At 42.0% G+C, this 13,946-nt stretch overlaps 2 protein-coding genes across 4 annotated transcripts in view; one reads left to right on the top strand and one right to left on the bottom strand.

Annotated features, from left to right (window-relative positions):
* Window positions 1–902: 902 nt before the first annotated feature.
* Window positions 903–8,499, bottom strand: LOC307018480 (uncharacterized protein). The gene is made up of 7 exons (XM_079648717.1): window positions 8,426–8,499; window positions 7,739–7,853; window positions 5,517–5,632; window positions 4,524–4,575; window positions 4,314–4,443; window positions 3,670–3,868; window positions 903–1,685 (listed from the first exon to the last, which is right to left on the bottom strand). The coding sequence occupies exons 1-7, from the start codon at window positions 8,472–8,474 to the stop codon at window positions 1,093–1,095; spliced, it is 1,254 nt and encodes a 417-aa protein (XP_079504843.1). The 5' UTR covers window positions 8,475–8,499; the 3' UTR covers window positions 903–1,092.
* The window catches only part of ap4m1 (adaptor related protein complex 4 subunit mu 1), a 16,336-nt gene continuing 10,837 nt past the window's right edge, over window positions 8,448–13,946 (top strand). The window contains exons 1-5 of one of the 3 annotated variants that reach the window (XM_079648715.1): window positions 8,448–8,484; window positions 9,734–9,791; window positions 9,926–10,011; window positions 10,806–10,912; window positions 11,795–11,891. In XM_079648715.1, coding sequence (XP_079504841.1) covers window positions 9,734–9,791; window positions 9,926–10,011; window positions 10,806–10,912; window positions 11,795–11,891 — 348 coding nt within the window. In that variant the 5' untranslated portion in view covers window positions 8,448–8,484. The other 2 variants (XM_079648714.1, XM_079648713.1) reach the window with 2 other exon arrangements.

Raw genomic sequence — 13,946 nt, forward strand, 5'->3', positions numbered from 1 at the left:
GAAATGGCATATTTTGGACATAGTTCGAATGGTGATTAATCTGATTCATTCATTTGTAAACTGTGATTAATCTGATTAAAAATTGTAATCGTTTGACAGCCCTAGTTTAATGAGATGATGGAATCAAAGCTGAACTGTATAAAAAGGCCCACGTGCTGAAAACCCAACCCCAGAAGGGGGGAGTCTCCCCCAGTAGATTTTTTTAGAAATACGAACATAAACTACGCATTCTGGTACACTCTGAGAAGAAAATAAATCTATTACTACCCGACATATTAATATTTGATGCCATTGTTTGTTTTTCACTTTGTTCTGACAGCTTGCTGCTCCACACAGAGAGAAGAGCAAAGAGGAGAGAGTCTGTGTGAATTACTTTAAATTGTGGGTAAGGGTATAGCCCCCATTGTTCTGTGACCTGGTGGTGACAGAAGTTTTCAAAACCGTTTATGGTCTACGGTACTTCCAGTCCAACGCCTACTGCATGCACAGCTTTAGAAAATCAGGCCTTCAAAAGTTTGACTATTTTCAAAAAAAAAAAAATGAATACATTTTTTTTCTTCACTACCCACTTGAAACAGGTCCGCGACCCACCTGTTGAGAACCACTTGTTTAGACAGTAGCTGCAGGGTCCCGCATGAGCTCAGCCCCCTTTATTATTTTTTATCATTTTTTTCTTTTTTTAAAGCTTTATCCCCAAATCAGCACGTTTGAAACAGGAAGTGAAATAGAGGGATATGAGGCATGGCTAGAATGGGTGATCTGTTTGGTATTTTGAGCAAAACACTTCATAGACATGTTTTTTATATATTTTTATATATCTGCTATTGCCTAAAAATAGCACGATAGGTGACCTTTAAATATGAATCATTTAAAATCTGATTCATAAAAACACAACAGGTGAAGACGTTTTTTTTTTTTTTATTACAAAAACTGAAAGAATACAACATTTAACTTTAATTGTGTGACTGAAGCTGAGAGGAAATCAGAAATCAGTGATCTGGGTGTAATGCACACTGCAGCCTCTAGAGGGCGACATTCTTCCACAAGTAACAACAGCCCCTCCAGGCCTCCCTACTTTTCTCCATCTCCACTTCAGTGTTTACGTCTGTCCTCTCTTCTTCTCTCGTTCTCTCTCTCCCTGTCTCCCTCTCTTCTTCTCTCATTCTCCCTGTCTCCCTGTCTCTCGCCCTCCCTCCTCCTATCTCCCTCCCTCTCTCTCTCCGTTTCTCTTCTTCTGTCGTTTTCTCGGTCGCAGTCAAACTCCCTTTTCATCTTGTGGTCTCTCTCGCCCTCCCTCCTCCTGTCTCCCTCTCTTTCTCCCTCTCGCTTTCTCTCTCCCTCTCTTTTTCTCTCAACCTCCCCCCTTCTCTCCCTCTCTCGCTCCCCCTCCCTCTCTCTCTCCCCCTCCCCCCTTCTCTCTCTCTCACCCTCTCTCTGTCTCTCCCCCTCCCTCTCTCTCTCGCCCTCCCCCCTTCTCTCCCTCTCTCTTTCACCCTCTCTCTTTCTCTCGCCCTCTCTCTGGTTGTATTTCTCATAGGCGGCGTCCTCTCTCTCTTCTTTGACTCTGATGGCGGCGGGAGGAGGTGAGGAAGAGGAAGAGGAAGAGGGGGAGAGCCTCTTCTTCTTGTCTTTCTTCTCCTTTTTCTCCTTCTTCTCTTTCTTCTTCTTCTTTTTCTCTTTCTTTTCTGGAAAGCAGAGATATGAAAATCAATCCCGAGAATGAGTCAGCATTATGAGTTTCAAGCCCTGACATTTGAGAGCGTTAGGAGACTTAAAACTCAGAAATGAGTCAGCGTTAAGAGACATGACATTTAGAAAAGAGTCCTGATACTTAGAGATTAGTCAGCATGGGAGACTTAGGGTGCATTCACACCTGCCTTGTATAGTCCGGTTCAATCGAACCCTGGTGCGTTTAGCCGCTTGGTGCGGTTCATTTGGGTCGGTGTGAACACAATCCGAGACCTCTTAAGTGAACTAAACAACCCGACTCTGGTCCGCTAAAATAGGTGGTCTCGGAGCGCCAAAACATAGGAAGCGTAGTATTTACGTGTCACAAGAACGCGGATATCTTCTAAATCTTTGGCCAAAGAGTCTTTGAAGACATCCGCGGTTGTTTAGTTAAAGAGTGAAGCAGAATGAAGTGTCGAACAATGTCGTGTAAAGTAAAAACAACTATCAAATAAAAAACGATACATAAAATTAAGAACACCTGTCGCCCTGAAACGCCCTCCTGACTGCAGAACGTCTCATTATGTGTTATAATGTTTTTTAACGGACGTTGTCTGATTATATAATCATATGCGCGGGCCGCTAGTGTCTGTTGATCTCCAGATTAACAGCAGCATGAGAATAACCTGCCGAAAGTGCCGATGCTCCATGGCGGAGGATCCGGTAGAAATTGCCGGGATTTGCGTTTTTACCCCCTTAATGTCTGACCAATGGTTGAACAGCATTTCCGAGCACATGGCTTGTGTTTAAAGTTTATAGTCCGTGTGAACGCAAACCGAACCTTCTGAAAAATGAAACAATGTAACAAACTGTGGTCTAGTGCGCCCCTGAAAACTGACTATTAGGTGTGAATGCACCCTTACAACTCAGAAACGAGTCAGCGTTATGAGTCCTTAATCCCTGAGACGAGTCAGCGTTATGAGTCCTTAATCCCTGAAGTGAGTCAGCGTTATGAGTCCTTAATCCCTGACCTGAGTCAGCGTTATGAGTCCTTAATCCCTGAAACGAGTCAGCGTTATGAGTCCTTAATCCCTGAAACGAGTCAGCGTTATGAGTTCTTAATCCCTGAAGTGAGTCAGCGTTATGAGTCCTTAATCCCTGAAGTGAGTCAGCGTTATGAGTCCTTAATCCCTGAAACGAGTCAGCGTTATGAGTCCTTAATCCCTGAGACGAGTCAGCGTTATGAGTCCTTAATCCCTGAATTGAGTCAGTGTTATGAGTCCTTAATCCCTGAAACAAGTCAGCGTTATGAGTCCTTAATCCCTGAATTGAGTCAGTGTTATGAGTCCTTAATCCCTGAAACAAGTCAGCGTTATGAGTCCTTAATCCCTGAGACGAGTCAGCGTTATGAGTCCTTAATCCCTGAGACGAGTCAGCGTTATGAGTCCTTAATCCCTGAAGTGAGTCAGCGTTATGAGTCCTTAATCCCTGAAACGAGTCAGCGTTATGAGTCCTTAATCCCTGAAACGAGTCAGCGTTATGAGTCCTTAATCCCTGAAACGAGTCAGCGTTATGAGTCCTTAATCCCTGAGACGAGTCAGCGTTATGAGTCCTTAATCCCTGAGACGAGTCAGCGTTATGAGTCCTTAATCCCTGAGACGAGTCAGCGTTATGAGTCCTTAATCCCTGACCTGAGTCAGCGTCATGAGTCCTTAATCCCTGACCTGAGTCAGCGTCATGAGTCCTTAATCCCTGACCTGAGTCAGCGTCATGAGTCCTTAATCCCTGACATGAGTCAGCGTCATGAGTCCTTAATCCCTGAAACGAGTCAGCGTCATGAGTCCTTAATCCCTGACCTGAGTCAGCGTTATGAGTCCTTAATCCCTGACATGAGTCAGCGTTAAACACCAGGGAGATGCTACCTTCAGGTTTCACTTCAGAAATACGTTGCCCCTGCTCATACTTCCTGTTTCAGGGTCGACAGGAAGTGACCTCACTGACCTTTCTTAGCCTTCTTCACAGGGATGTGGTACTGCTCCTCTTCCTCTTCCTCTGAAGAAGAGGAGGGGGGGGGGACCTCCACTAATGTGGGCGCGCAGCCTTGCTCCCTCAGACTCTTGGTGATGTCGTCCATGTCCTCCGAGTCTTTGGGGGGCCGGTAGTCTTTCACGTGGTCGACGCGGATCGTACGCCCTTTGATCTGAAACACAACGTCGGACGGGAACAGTGAGGGGGAACCGAGCGATTCACAGATTTGTTACTTTGTTCAGAAATGTTTTTCCCTTCTTAGAATTCTGACTTCCCCCCCAAAAAATTACAAGTTTTGACAATTTTTTTTAAGAATTTTGATTTTTTTCAGAATTTAACATTTTTTTCCAGAATTTTGACATTCTTTGAAAATGTGAGGTTTTTCAGAATGTTTGACTTTTTTCAGAATGTTTTGGACTTTCTCAGAATTTTTACTTAGAATTTTTAGTTTATTTCAGAAATTATGATTTTCTCAGAATCTTTTTGACATTCTTTTTTCAGAATTGTAATTTTGCTTGGTTTGACCCTTTGCAGACATGCACTCAAGCCTATAGAACTACAGGAGAGCAGAACACCACAGAAGAAGAACAGGGCCTCTTTAAATGACGTGTCTTCACCTTGATGCCGTTGAAGTTGTCCACAGCGAGGATGGTGCTCCTCTGGTCCTCGAAGCAGATGAAGCAGAAACCTTTGGATTTCCCCGTCTTCTGGTCCCGAACCAGATTAATGTTCACGATCTCTCCGTACCTGAGACACACAGGTGAACTCTATTCGTTTATAATAACTAAACAACCATAACGTTTAAATAAAGGTTTCCCTGAACGTACTGAGAGAAGACGCAGATGATGTCTCCTTCGGTCAGCTCGTAGGGAAATCCTCCTGAAGGGAACAAAACATTGTTTTTTGAAATGTTAAAAATGGAAATTAATTACGGATTCAATTATTTTGATTGGCCTATTTTTTTAATTTGCATTAAAACAGATTTTTGTCTTTATTTATTTCCCCAAACCTAATTATTTTCTGTTTAACTTTAATTTAATACAATGAGTTTGGGACGCAAAAAAAAAAAAAAAAATATAGAAATAAATTAATATATAAATGAATAAATACAGATAAAAAAAAAGAAACATTTTCTATAAAAAAAAAGAAAATAGAATAAAATAATAATCAACAGTTGCTATATTTTATAAATATATCATACTCATGGAGCTCAGCGCAAGTTCAACCAGGAAGACCGTCTTTACTCGTTCATTTACCATGCTATGTTACTACTCTAAATAAATAAATCTTACTACTTTAAATAAAAGTACGGATGCAAACAAACTATCTCCAACTGAAGAGTGCCAAATCAGACATCATCATCATCATCATCAATCATCATCATCATCATCGGCCCCCCACCCCGTACAGAAGCAATCCAGAATTTCAACTTCACCATTGACAGCCACACTCTATCTCCCCCCCCCCTCACATCCGCAACCTCGGAGTCATCTTCGACAGTCAGCTCAAATTCGAGCGGGTGGGGGGGGGGGGTGGTGGGTGGGGGGGGTGGTGCTAGTGGATCGGTCGATCAACGTATTGCGCACCCCTGCTCTACGGCATACCATCCAACCTCCTCAATAACCCACACCCTAACCCGAGACCACATCACTCCCGTCCTCCAGAACCTCCACTGGCTCCCCGTTCAAATAATCCACTTCAAAGTCCTCCTGATTACTCACAACGCCCTCAACAACTAGGCCCCCCCCACACCCCTTCCCGCTGCCCCCGCTCATCAGAATGATCACTTAAATGAATGCTTATATCTTAATGGTATTTACCCACGAACACCCAGGCGCTGTCCTTGTACTCCGTGTGCCACGACACCGACTCGTTGACCCCGAGACTCGCCTCGCGGTCGTTCAGCTCGTTGATCAGCTTCACCTTGGTCAGAGGACTGAAGACAGAGGAGGGCTTTAACTCTGAGTAAAGTTCACATTAACATCAGGTGTAATGTGGACGTCATGTGCAATATAATATATACCTGGCTGCTCAATCCTCAGAACTGTTACAGGATGTGTATTTTGTAAATTGTGTAATTCTTATCATTTTTGTATCTTTAATGTGTTTGAATGCTTCTTAGTTAGTAAATACAGTAATATGCCATTTAATGTTCCAACAATAAATCAATTCATGTGTTTATTTAATGCTGTTTTAACATTATGTTCTTATTGTATTACTTTTATGCATTTATTCTTTATAATTAAACTAGGGGAAAGTGCAAAGGGTGATGTAATTCATGATATAATGAAGGTTTCTCATTTCTCTAACTTCCCCTCCTCGACTCCTCGGTCCTCCGGTAGTGAATGAATTTCAGCGCGCCATGTTGAAGGACATCTCATTTCTCTAAATGCACTTCGAGGACCGAGGATCGAGCGTCGAGGAGGCTCTCTGGAGGAGCTATAACCGAGGAGAGAGGAGAGAGGAGAGAGGAGAGAGGAGAGAGGAGGCTCTCTGGAGGAGCTCTAACCGAGGAGAGAGGAGAGAGGAGGCTCTCTGGAGGAGCTCTAACCGAGGAGAGAGGAGAGAGGAGAGAGGAGGCTCTCTGGAGGAGCTATAACCGAGGAGAGAGGAGAGAGGAGAGAGGAGGCTCTCTGGAGGAGCTCTAACCGAGGATACACTAATGGGTCCTCCACGGCTCCTTCGTGGATGCATTTCCAGGACCAGAGATGTTTCAAAGAGGCGTGACGCACGGCCAGACTTATCTCAGCCAATCACAGCTCTGCATGCATCCCCTGGATATTATTTGACTAACTGCTTTCATCGCAACGCGATGTTTACAGTGAGAACAGCTGTGAGGTCCGTGCAGAAAGAGCAGCAGTGTGTATAATATATAACAGGCCTACTCTCTTTATTGTGTGTGTGTGTGTGTGTGTGTGTGTGTGTGTGTGTGTGTGTGTGTGTGTGTGTGTGTGTGTGTGTGTGTGTGTGTGTGTGTGTGTGTGTGTGTGTGTGTGTGTGTGTGTGTGTGTGTGTGTGTGTGTGTGTGGGGCAGACAGACAGGTCTCAGTTGGTTTGGTGTCCTATGCTTACTTTTAATACTTGTAAAAACACTTTGGCCCGTAATTTCAAGTGAATGATGAGGAAGCTTCGCAGGAAAACTCCTCACCAGACTTAATTAAGAAACAAAACAATTGTACGTTTCACTATTAACTGATAAACTACACGTGTATGTGACAAAATCATAATGCACAGTGCAAGGTTATTATCAACAGATGTATAACAGGTAGTTAGAATACATCCTGAATCCGGGAAATCTAAAGAAACTAAACAACAAACAAAAACAAATCCTCCTGCAGTACAACTAACCATTCTGCGCCATAACAAAAAGTGCAGAACACCATAAAACTCAAATACTATTGACTAAATAACTGTTTTATTTACGCCGAATTATTACTACATAAGTAAATATTTAATATAAGTTAATAATGTTTCTTTAAAAACGTGTTTAAAGGCAAGAAAATAAAGAAATTAGTTAAATGATGGGATTTTCTGACGGGGTTCGGTATTGGCAATCAACGTAATGACAAATTAATCATGCACAGTGCAAGGTTATTATCATATACTGGATAAAATGTAGTTAGGATCTTCCACTCAAGTCGGGAAATCAATATAAACAAAACAACAACAAACAAAAACAAATCCTCCTGCACCAAACCAACCATTCTGCGCCATAACACAAGGCACACAAAGGCACAAAACTCAGATATTATTTAATAGATAGGTGTTTTATTGACGCCGAATTAATAAACTGTCTCTATATATTGATTATATGTACAAATATTGTGTTTAAAATTGTGTTTAAAGCCAAATAATAAGGAAAATTGTTAAATGATGAATTATTTTCACGGGGTTCGGCATCGCATCTTGAACGTATGACGATACCTAAGTCATGATATTGTTATTGATATTAGTGAGCAAACATTAGAGGGATAAAACACCATATTAACGCAGAACAGAAGAGATAATAAGATATATTGTATTTAAATGTTAAAATACTTACTTCATGTTGAATGGGAGGAAAACAAACGCTACGATGCTGGTAATTCTCTCAGAGACACTTCCGGGTTCATTTCCGCCACTGCTGCCACCTGCTGGTTGGAAGACTGAACTACAAGCTGCGGTAAACAATTGTAATAATTAGTTTAAAATATGATAATAATTATGGTAGTAATAACAAAAATGATGATAGTAAAAACAACAAATGAAATAATAATAATATTAAAAAAACCTGACTGAAAAATGTATAATAATAATAATAATACAAAAAAGACAATAATACTATTAAAAAACATTAACAAAATAAATAAAAATAAATAAAAACATAAATACAAATAATAATAGTAATACAACTATAATAATAAACATATACTGTACAACATATAATAATAGTAACAAGTAACAAAAAAACAATTAAAATAAATTAACAGTTTTTTAAAATTATTTCTTTTAACATATTTTATGGTTTGTGAGCTGGGTGTGATTTTTGCATTTTTATTTATTTATTTATTTATTTCTCTTGCATATCAATTCACCTAAATATGTCAAATAAAGCAGTACCATTCTTATCACACACTCCATAATAATAGTAATAATACAAATAATAATAATAATAGAGCAACTACTAATATATTAGCCAGAAAACAAGCACAAGCACTAATTGATATAAATATATAAAATAATGCAGTACCGTTCCCCTCCGGTGCGGAAGGGGGCGCTGTGGTGTTTCCCGCCATCATCTCTGACCCGGTTTGTAAACAGCAGTCTTGTCAATTGAGAGCTAAGAAGCTACAGACATTAATATAACTTTAGAGGAGCTTTTAATGCTTTATTTAACTAGTTAAACTGTCGAAATGTATCAGCGTTGATTCATGAACCATGTTTGGGTCGTATGTGAGTTATTAGCAGTTTAATCATACTGTGATAGTCAACTTTAACTGTTAACGGACCACCGTTAGCTGCGGTGAATTAGCTCCAAATGCTATTAATGGCTAAAAACAAAGGGTTTTAGTGTATTTTATGTTATTAAACTCCTCGGTTTCACTGTGAATCTACTCAAGGTAAGTAAAGCACTAACTGGTAACTCATTAAATGTTTTATTTGATTAGCTCTTTATCACATGTTAACAGCTGTAACCTCCTAACAGTTTCAGTCAATGTAATATTCCCTTACTCACCTAGACAAGATATACTTTATTGAACCCATTTTGTGGAAGTGTTTTCTTCACAGCAGCATTGCACACAAGTTAATGGGGAAACTGATTGAACCTCGGGGAGAGCAACAGAAGAGGGATCCCTCTCTAGATTAGATTAGAAGCATTTATTGTCGTTTATACAAGAACAACAAGAAGAGTAAAGCTTTCAAGGTGCCATCAAAATATTCATAATAGACAATGTGGGGGAATAATTTACTTAGGTATCCAACCTTCTACACAGTTCATCATTTTCTCTTTTCACTGTCTCCTTTCCCATGGCACTGGTCTACGGCCTTGGGTTCTACTGCTATCTCTCTTGAGGGGGGGCAGCTTGGGTTCTGCTGCTATCTCTCTTGAGGAGGGGCAGCTCGGGTTCTGCTGCTATCTCTCTTGAGGAGGGGCAGCTTGGGTTCTGCTGCTATCTCTCTTGAGGAGGGGCAGCTTGGGTTCTGCTGCTATCTCTCTTGGGGAGGGGCAGCTGGGGTTCTGCTGCTATCTCTCTTGAGGAGGGGCAGCTTGGGTTCTGCTGCTATCTCTCTTGAGGAGGGGCAGCTTGGGTTCTGCTGCTATCTCTCTTGAGGAGGGGCAGCTTGGGTTCTGCTGCTATCTCTCTTGAGGAGGGGCAGCTGGGGCGCATTGTTGTTGCACTTATGACCGAGCACAAGCCGCCATGAGATAGTTTATTGTTCATGGACATCTAGAAGCCCTTCAGTTCAGGGACGTAGGCATATATTATATTTCTATTTACAGCACGGAGTGTGTTGTCCAACAGAGGGAGTTACTGTTGTGCTTGTGTCTCAGCAGATGATCTCTCAGCTCTTCATCCTGTCCTCAAAGGGAGACAACCTCATCTACAAAGACTGTATCCTCACCTCATTAAGTCATCTAAAATACTAAATATGTGTTTCTGTCCGTATTTACAATTTTCCAAATAGATAAACTCAACGTTCTGTTTTAACTTCCTGTTTAAAAAGTACTTCTTAACCTCAGCATCAGTCCGCGGGGAGGCAGGAAGTGATGTCATCAACGTTTTCTACGAGAAGGTGATGGCGCTGCCTGGAGACCAGCCCCCTGTCGTCATGGTAACTGTGTGTGTGTCTGTGTATGTATGCTGTAGTGTGTGTGCACTGTTGTGTGTGCTGTTGTGTGTGCGTGCGCTATTGTGTGTGTGTGTGTGCGCTGTTGGGTTTGTGTGTGCGCTGTAGTGTGTGTGTGCACTGTAGTGTGTGTGTGCTGTAGTGTGTGTGTGCGCTGTAGTGTGTGTGTGCGCTGTAGTGTGTGTGTGCACTGTAGTGTGTGTGTGTGCGCTGTAGTGTGTGTGTGCTGTAGTGTGTGTGTGCTGTAGTGTGTGTGTGCGTTGTAGTGTGTGTGTGCTGTAGTGTGTGTGTGCGCTGTAGTGTGTGTGTGCTGTAGTGTGTGTGTGCGCTGTAGTGTGTGTGCACACTAGTGTGTGTGTGTGCGCTGTAGTGTGTGTGTGTGCGCTGTAGTGTGTGTGTGTGTTTGTTTGCCTCTGTATTTTATAACTGATCATAATCTGGTTGATTGCCACTGTTTACACACACACTGATCTAGCTTTGGTTTGCATACATAAAACAGCACAATTAATATAACTAATTAGAATATTAATAAATCAATATTTAGAAAAAATAAATATAAATGTATAGTAAAAGGAAATACAAAAACAAAATAACACATTCCTTTAAAAAATACAAATATGCAGTTAATTTGAATTAAAAGAGGTAGCCGATAGCCTCACTTTCTGTGATTTATATAATAAAATAATATATTTAAAATATATCTGCACCTCTGGTTGGATGCCCCCTTGAACCTGCACTCTGCACAATACATTTTATTTATTGTTGTTTATTTTCTGCAGAATCACGGAGATCTTCACTTTGTCCACGTCAGGCAGGGCGGGCTGTACTGGGTCGCCACGACGACCGTTGACTCCTCCCCCTTCAGCATCATCGAGTTCCTCAACAGGTACAGGTGTTCCTCTGTAATAATATAATACAATGATGTAGCTCTCTTTGAATTTTAATAGTATTTTATGCACATATGACACATCGCCACACACACACACACACACACACACACACACACACACACACACACACACACACAGCCAACAGAAGGATATATTTACATTAAGTGTGCGAGGAATGGCGTTTGAAAGCTCCCCCATTCTCCTCTTCTTCATCAATATATCACAGGTCTCAGATATATCCAGAGCCTGTCTCTGATTGGCTGAAACACCAAACAGATCAGAGCATCCCATAATAATAAAGACATGTTATGTAATCATTATAATTCTTAAACGGCTTGAATCATACATTTAGCCACAAAACAAGCTTTTGAAATGTAATCACATGACCTGGCGCAGGGTGTGTGTGCTGCTTCCCCTCCTCTCTCCTCGGTTCCCCTCCTCGACTCCTCCGCTCGCATCTCCCGTGGGCGGGACTAAGACACGAGGATAGGAGTCGAGGATAGGAGTCGAGGAGGGGAATTAGAGAAATGAGAAAGGCCTAAGTATGAAGTCAGACTGCCAGACGATGTTTGTTAGGGACTTCATGAGATAAATGAAGGCTCAAGCTGAATAAGGAACTTTCCAGAACATTGAAATGTCCTGTTTCTGTGTCACCGTGGGCTCTTATGGGTTCCATGTGATTTGAAATGAGGAACATCATTAAAAACAAGGTATGAAGAAACAGAAAGAGTGATATCACTGATGATCAAACGTGAACAGTGATACGACTAAGAAATTCCAATCGCCCCAAATGATAAGCCACATTCAAAAGATAGGTCTTTCATTTACGTTTATAAACTCCAATGGAGGTTGCTGTTCTAAAATGAGATGTTCCTCAGGTTGGCGTCTCTGGTGAAGGATTACTGCGGCGCCCTGACGGAGAAAGCGGTGCAGATGAACTTCGCTCTGATCTACGAGCTGCTGGACGAAGTCGTGGTGAGACTTTATCTACTTAAATAAAACAGGAAGTACAGATAAACATTCGACTCTCAGCGAGGGGAAGGACTCTGCAGAGACGCGTGTCACTGTGACGGGGGTGACATTCAGTTTATCTACTTACCGTATCGACCCGGATTTTAGATGACCCCTCTTTTTGGGGAAAAATACCTTTTCAAGATTCAAGGCTTTTCATGTCATGTGTACGCAGCTACCGTGTAGATACGGGAGGCGTGTGGCGCAGTGGGCTGTGCGTTGGTGTTGGGATCAGGTTCAAACCCCACTGCAGTCAGCATGTCGTTGTGTCCCCGAGACACTTCACCCCAAAGTGCTCCTGTGGGGATTGCCCACAGTATTGAGTTTGTTAGTTGCTTTGGATAAAAGCGTCTAACAAGTAACAAGCGATGAAATGTATTATAATGTTGAAATGATATGACAATGGAAACCTTAGGTCACAGAATCCAACAGTACAACACAATAAAACAGATCAGATAGTGCAAGAAGTGTCTGTATACAAGTAATTGGAATATTGATATATAAGTTGATACTTCAACCTATGTATGCCCTCTCTAACTCTTAATACAACACATACTTAGGATATTTACATTTTAACCTCTATATATTATAATGTATCATAATCTGGTTTATTGCCACGGTTCAAACACACAAGGAATTAGCTTTGGTGTCGAATCATGCATACATAAACACTGTAAAAGGAATTAAAATGTAGAATAAAACAATTATAAAAGTAATAAAGAAATATTAAAAAAAGAAAAGAAATATGAATATACACAATAAAGGAAATATAATAAAAAATATGATTTGTTAAAAATATGCAGAGGGTGTTTCTCAATGTCGAGGAAGGATGCTCCAGAGCCACTATTTCAAGGATGCTACGACATCGAGTCCCGCCGAAGGACTGTTCCAATGTCCAGCATACTTAGAATTCTACCGAGGCCACGTCCTTCGTTGCGGGAAATGTCGAGGCTGCACATGTGTATCCTCCGCGGTCTTAATCCCCACAATGCTTTGCGCACGGACCAATTTCCAAAATCTTTGGTGGAAATCGGGCTCCATTTAAGGCGGGGCCTCGCATATGACGCACACCTGCACACCTGTTAGCCTGTTAGCCTGCACACCTGTTAGCCTGTTAGCCTGCAAACCTGTTAGCCTGTTAGCCTGCAAACCTGTTAGCCTGTTAGCCTGTTAGCCTGCACACCTGTTAGCCTGTTAGCCTGCACACCTGTTAGCCTGTTAGCCTGCACACCTGTTAGCCTGTTAGCCTGCACTCCTGTTAGCCTGTTAGCCTGCAAACCTGTTAGCCTGTTAGCCTGCACACCTGTTAGCCTGTTAGCCTGCACACCTGTTAGCCTGTTAGCCTGCACACCTGTTAGCCTGTTAGCCTGCACACCTGTTAGCCTGTTAGCCTGCACACCTGTTAGCCTGTTAGCCTGTTAGCCTGTTAGCCTGTTAGCCTGCACTCCTGTTAGCCTGTTAGCCTGCACACCTGTTAGCCTGTTAGCCTGCAAACCTGTTAGCCTGTTAGCCTGCACACCTGTTAGCCTGTTAGCCTGCACACCTGTTAGCCTGTTAGCCTGCACACCTGTTTGCCTGTTAGCCTGTTAGCCTTCACACCTGTTAGCCTGCACACCTGTTAGCCTGTTAGCCATTCTTCGTTTTCCGAGGCTAGGAAGGATTCTTGCCTCACTTCTGAAGGACCTGACTTGGAGGGACATGTCCTACCAAGGAAGTGTTAGAGGTAGAAAGCCTCAATTGCACAAAATACAATATCATATACATAGTGCAAGTAGAGTCTGTATACAAGTAATTGGAATATTGATACATATGAGTTGCAAACACATGGGTGTTATGGGCGTTCTTTCAAAAGTTCAGGTGCTTCACTTTTGAACGTAGTGTGGACCTTCGCCTCTTCTTGTTTATGAACTCTCTTTGATCCACTGTGTTGGAGCTGGTCTTTGTGTCTCTGCATCTCTCTCTCTCCTGTTGCTGTGTGCTGTTTCTTTAAGAAGTCTCGCTTTAGGGAACACTCCTTTG

The sequence above is a fragment of the Notothenia rossii genome, assembly GCF_949606895.1.
Source record: "Notothenia rossii genome assembly, chromosome: 9".
NCBI lineage: Eukaryota > Metazoa > Chordata > Actinopteri > Perciformes > Nototheniidae > Notothenia > Notothenia rossii.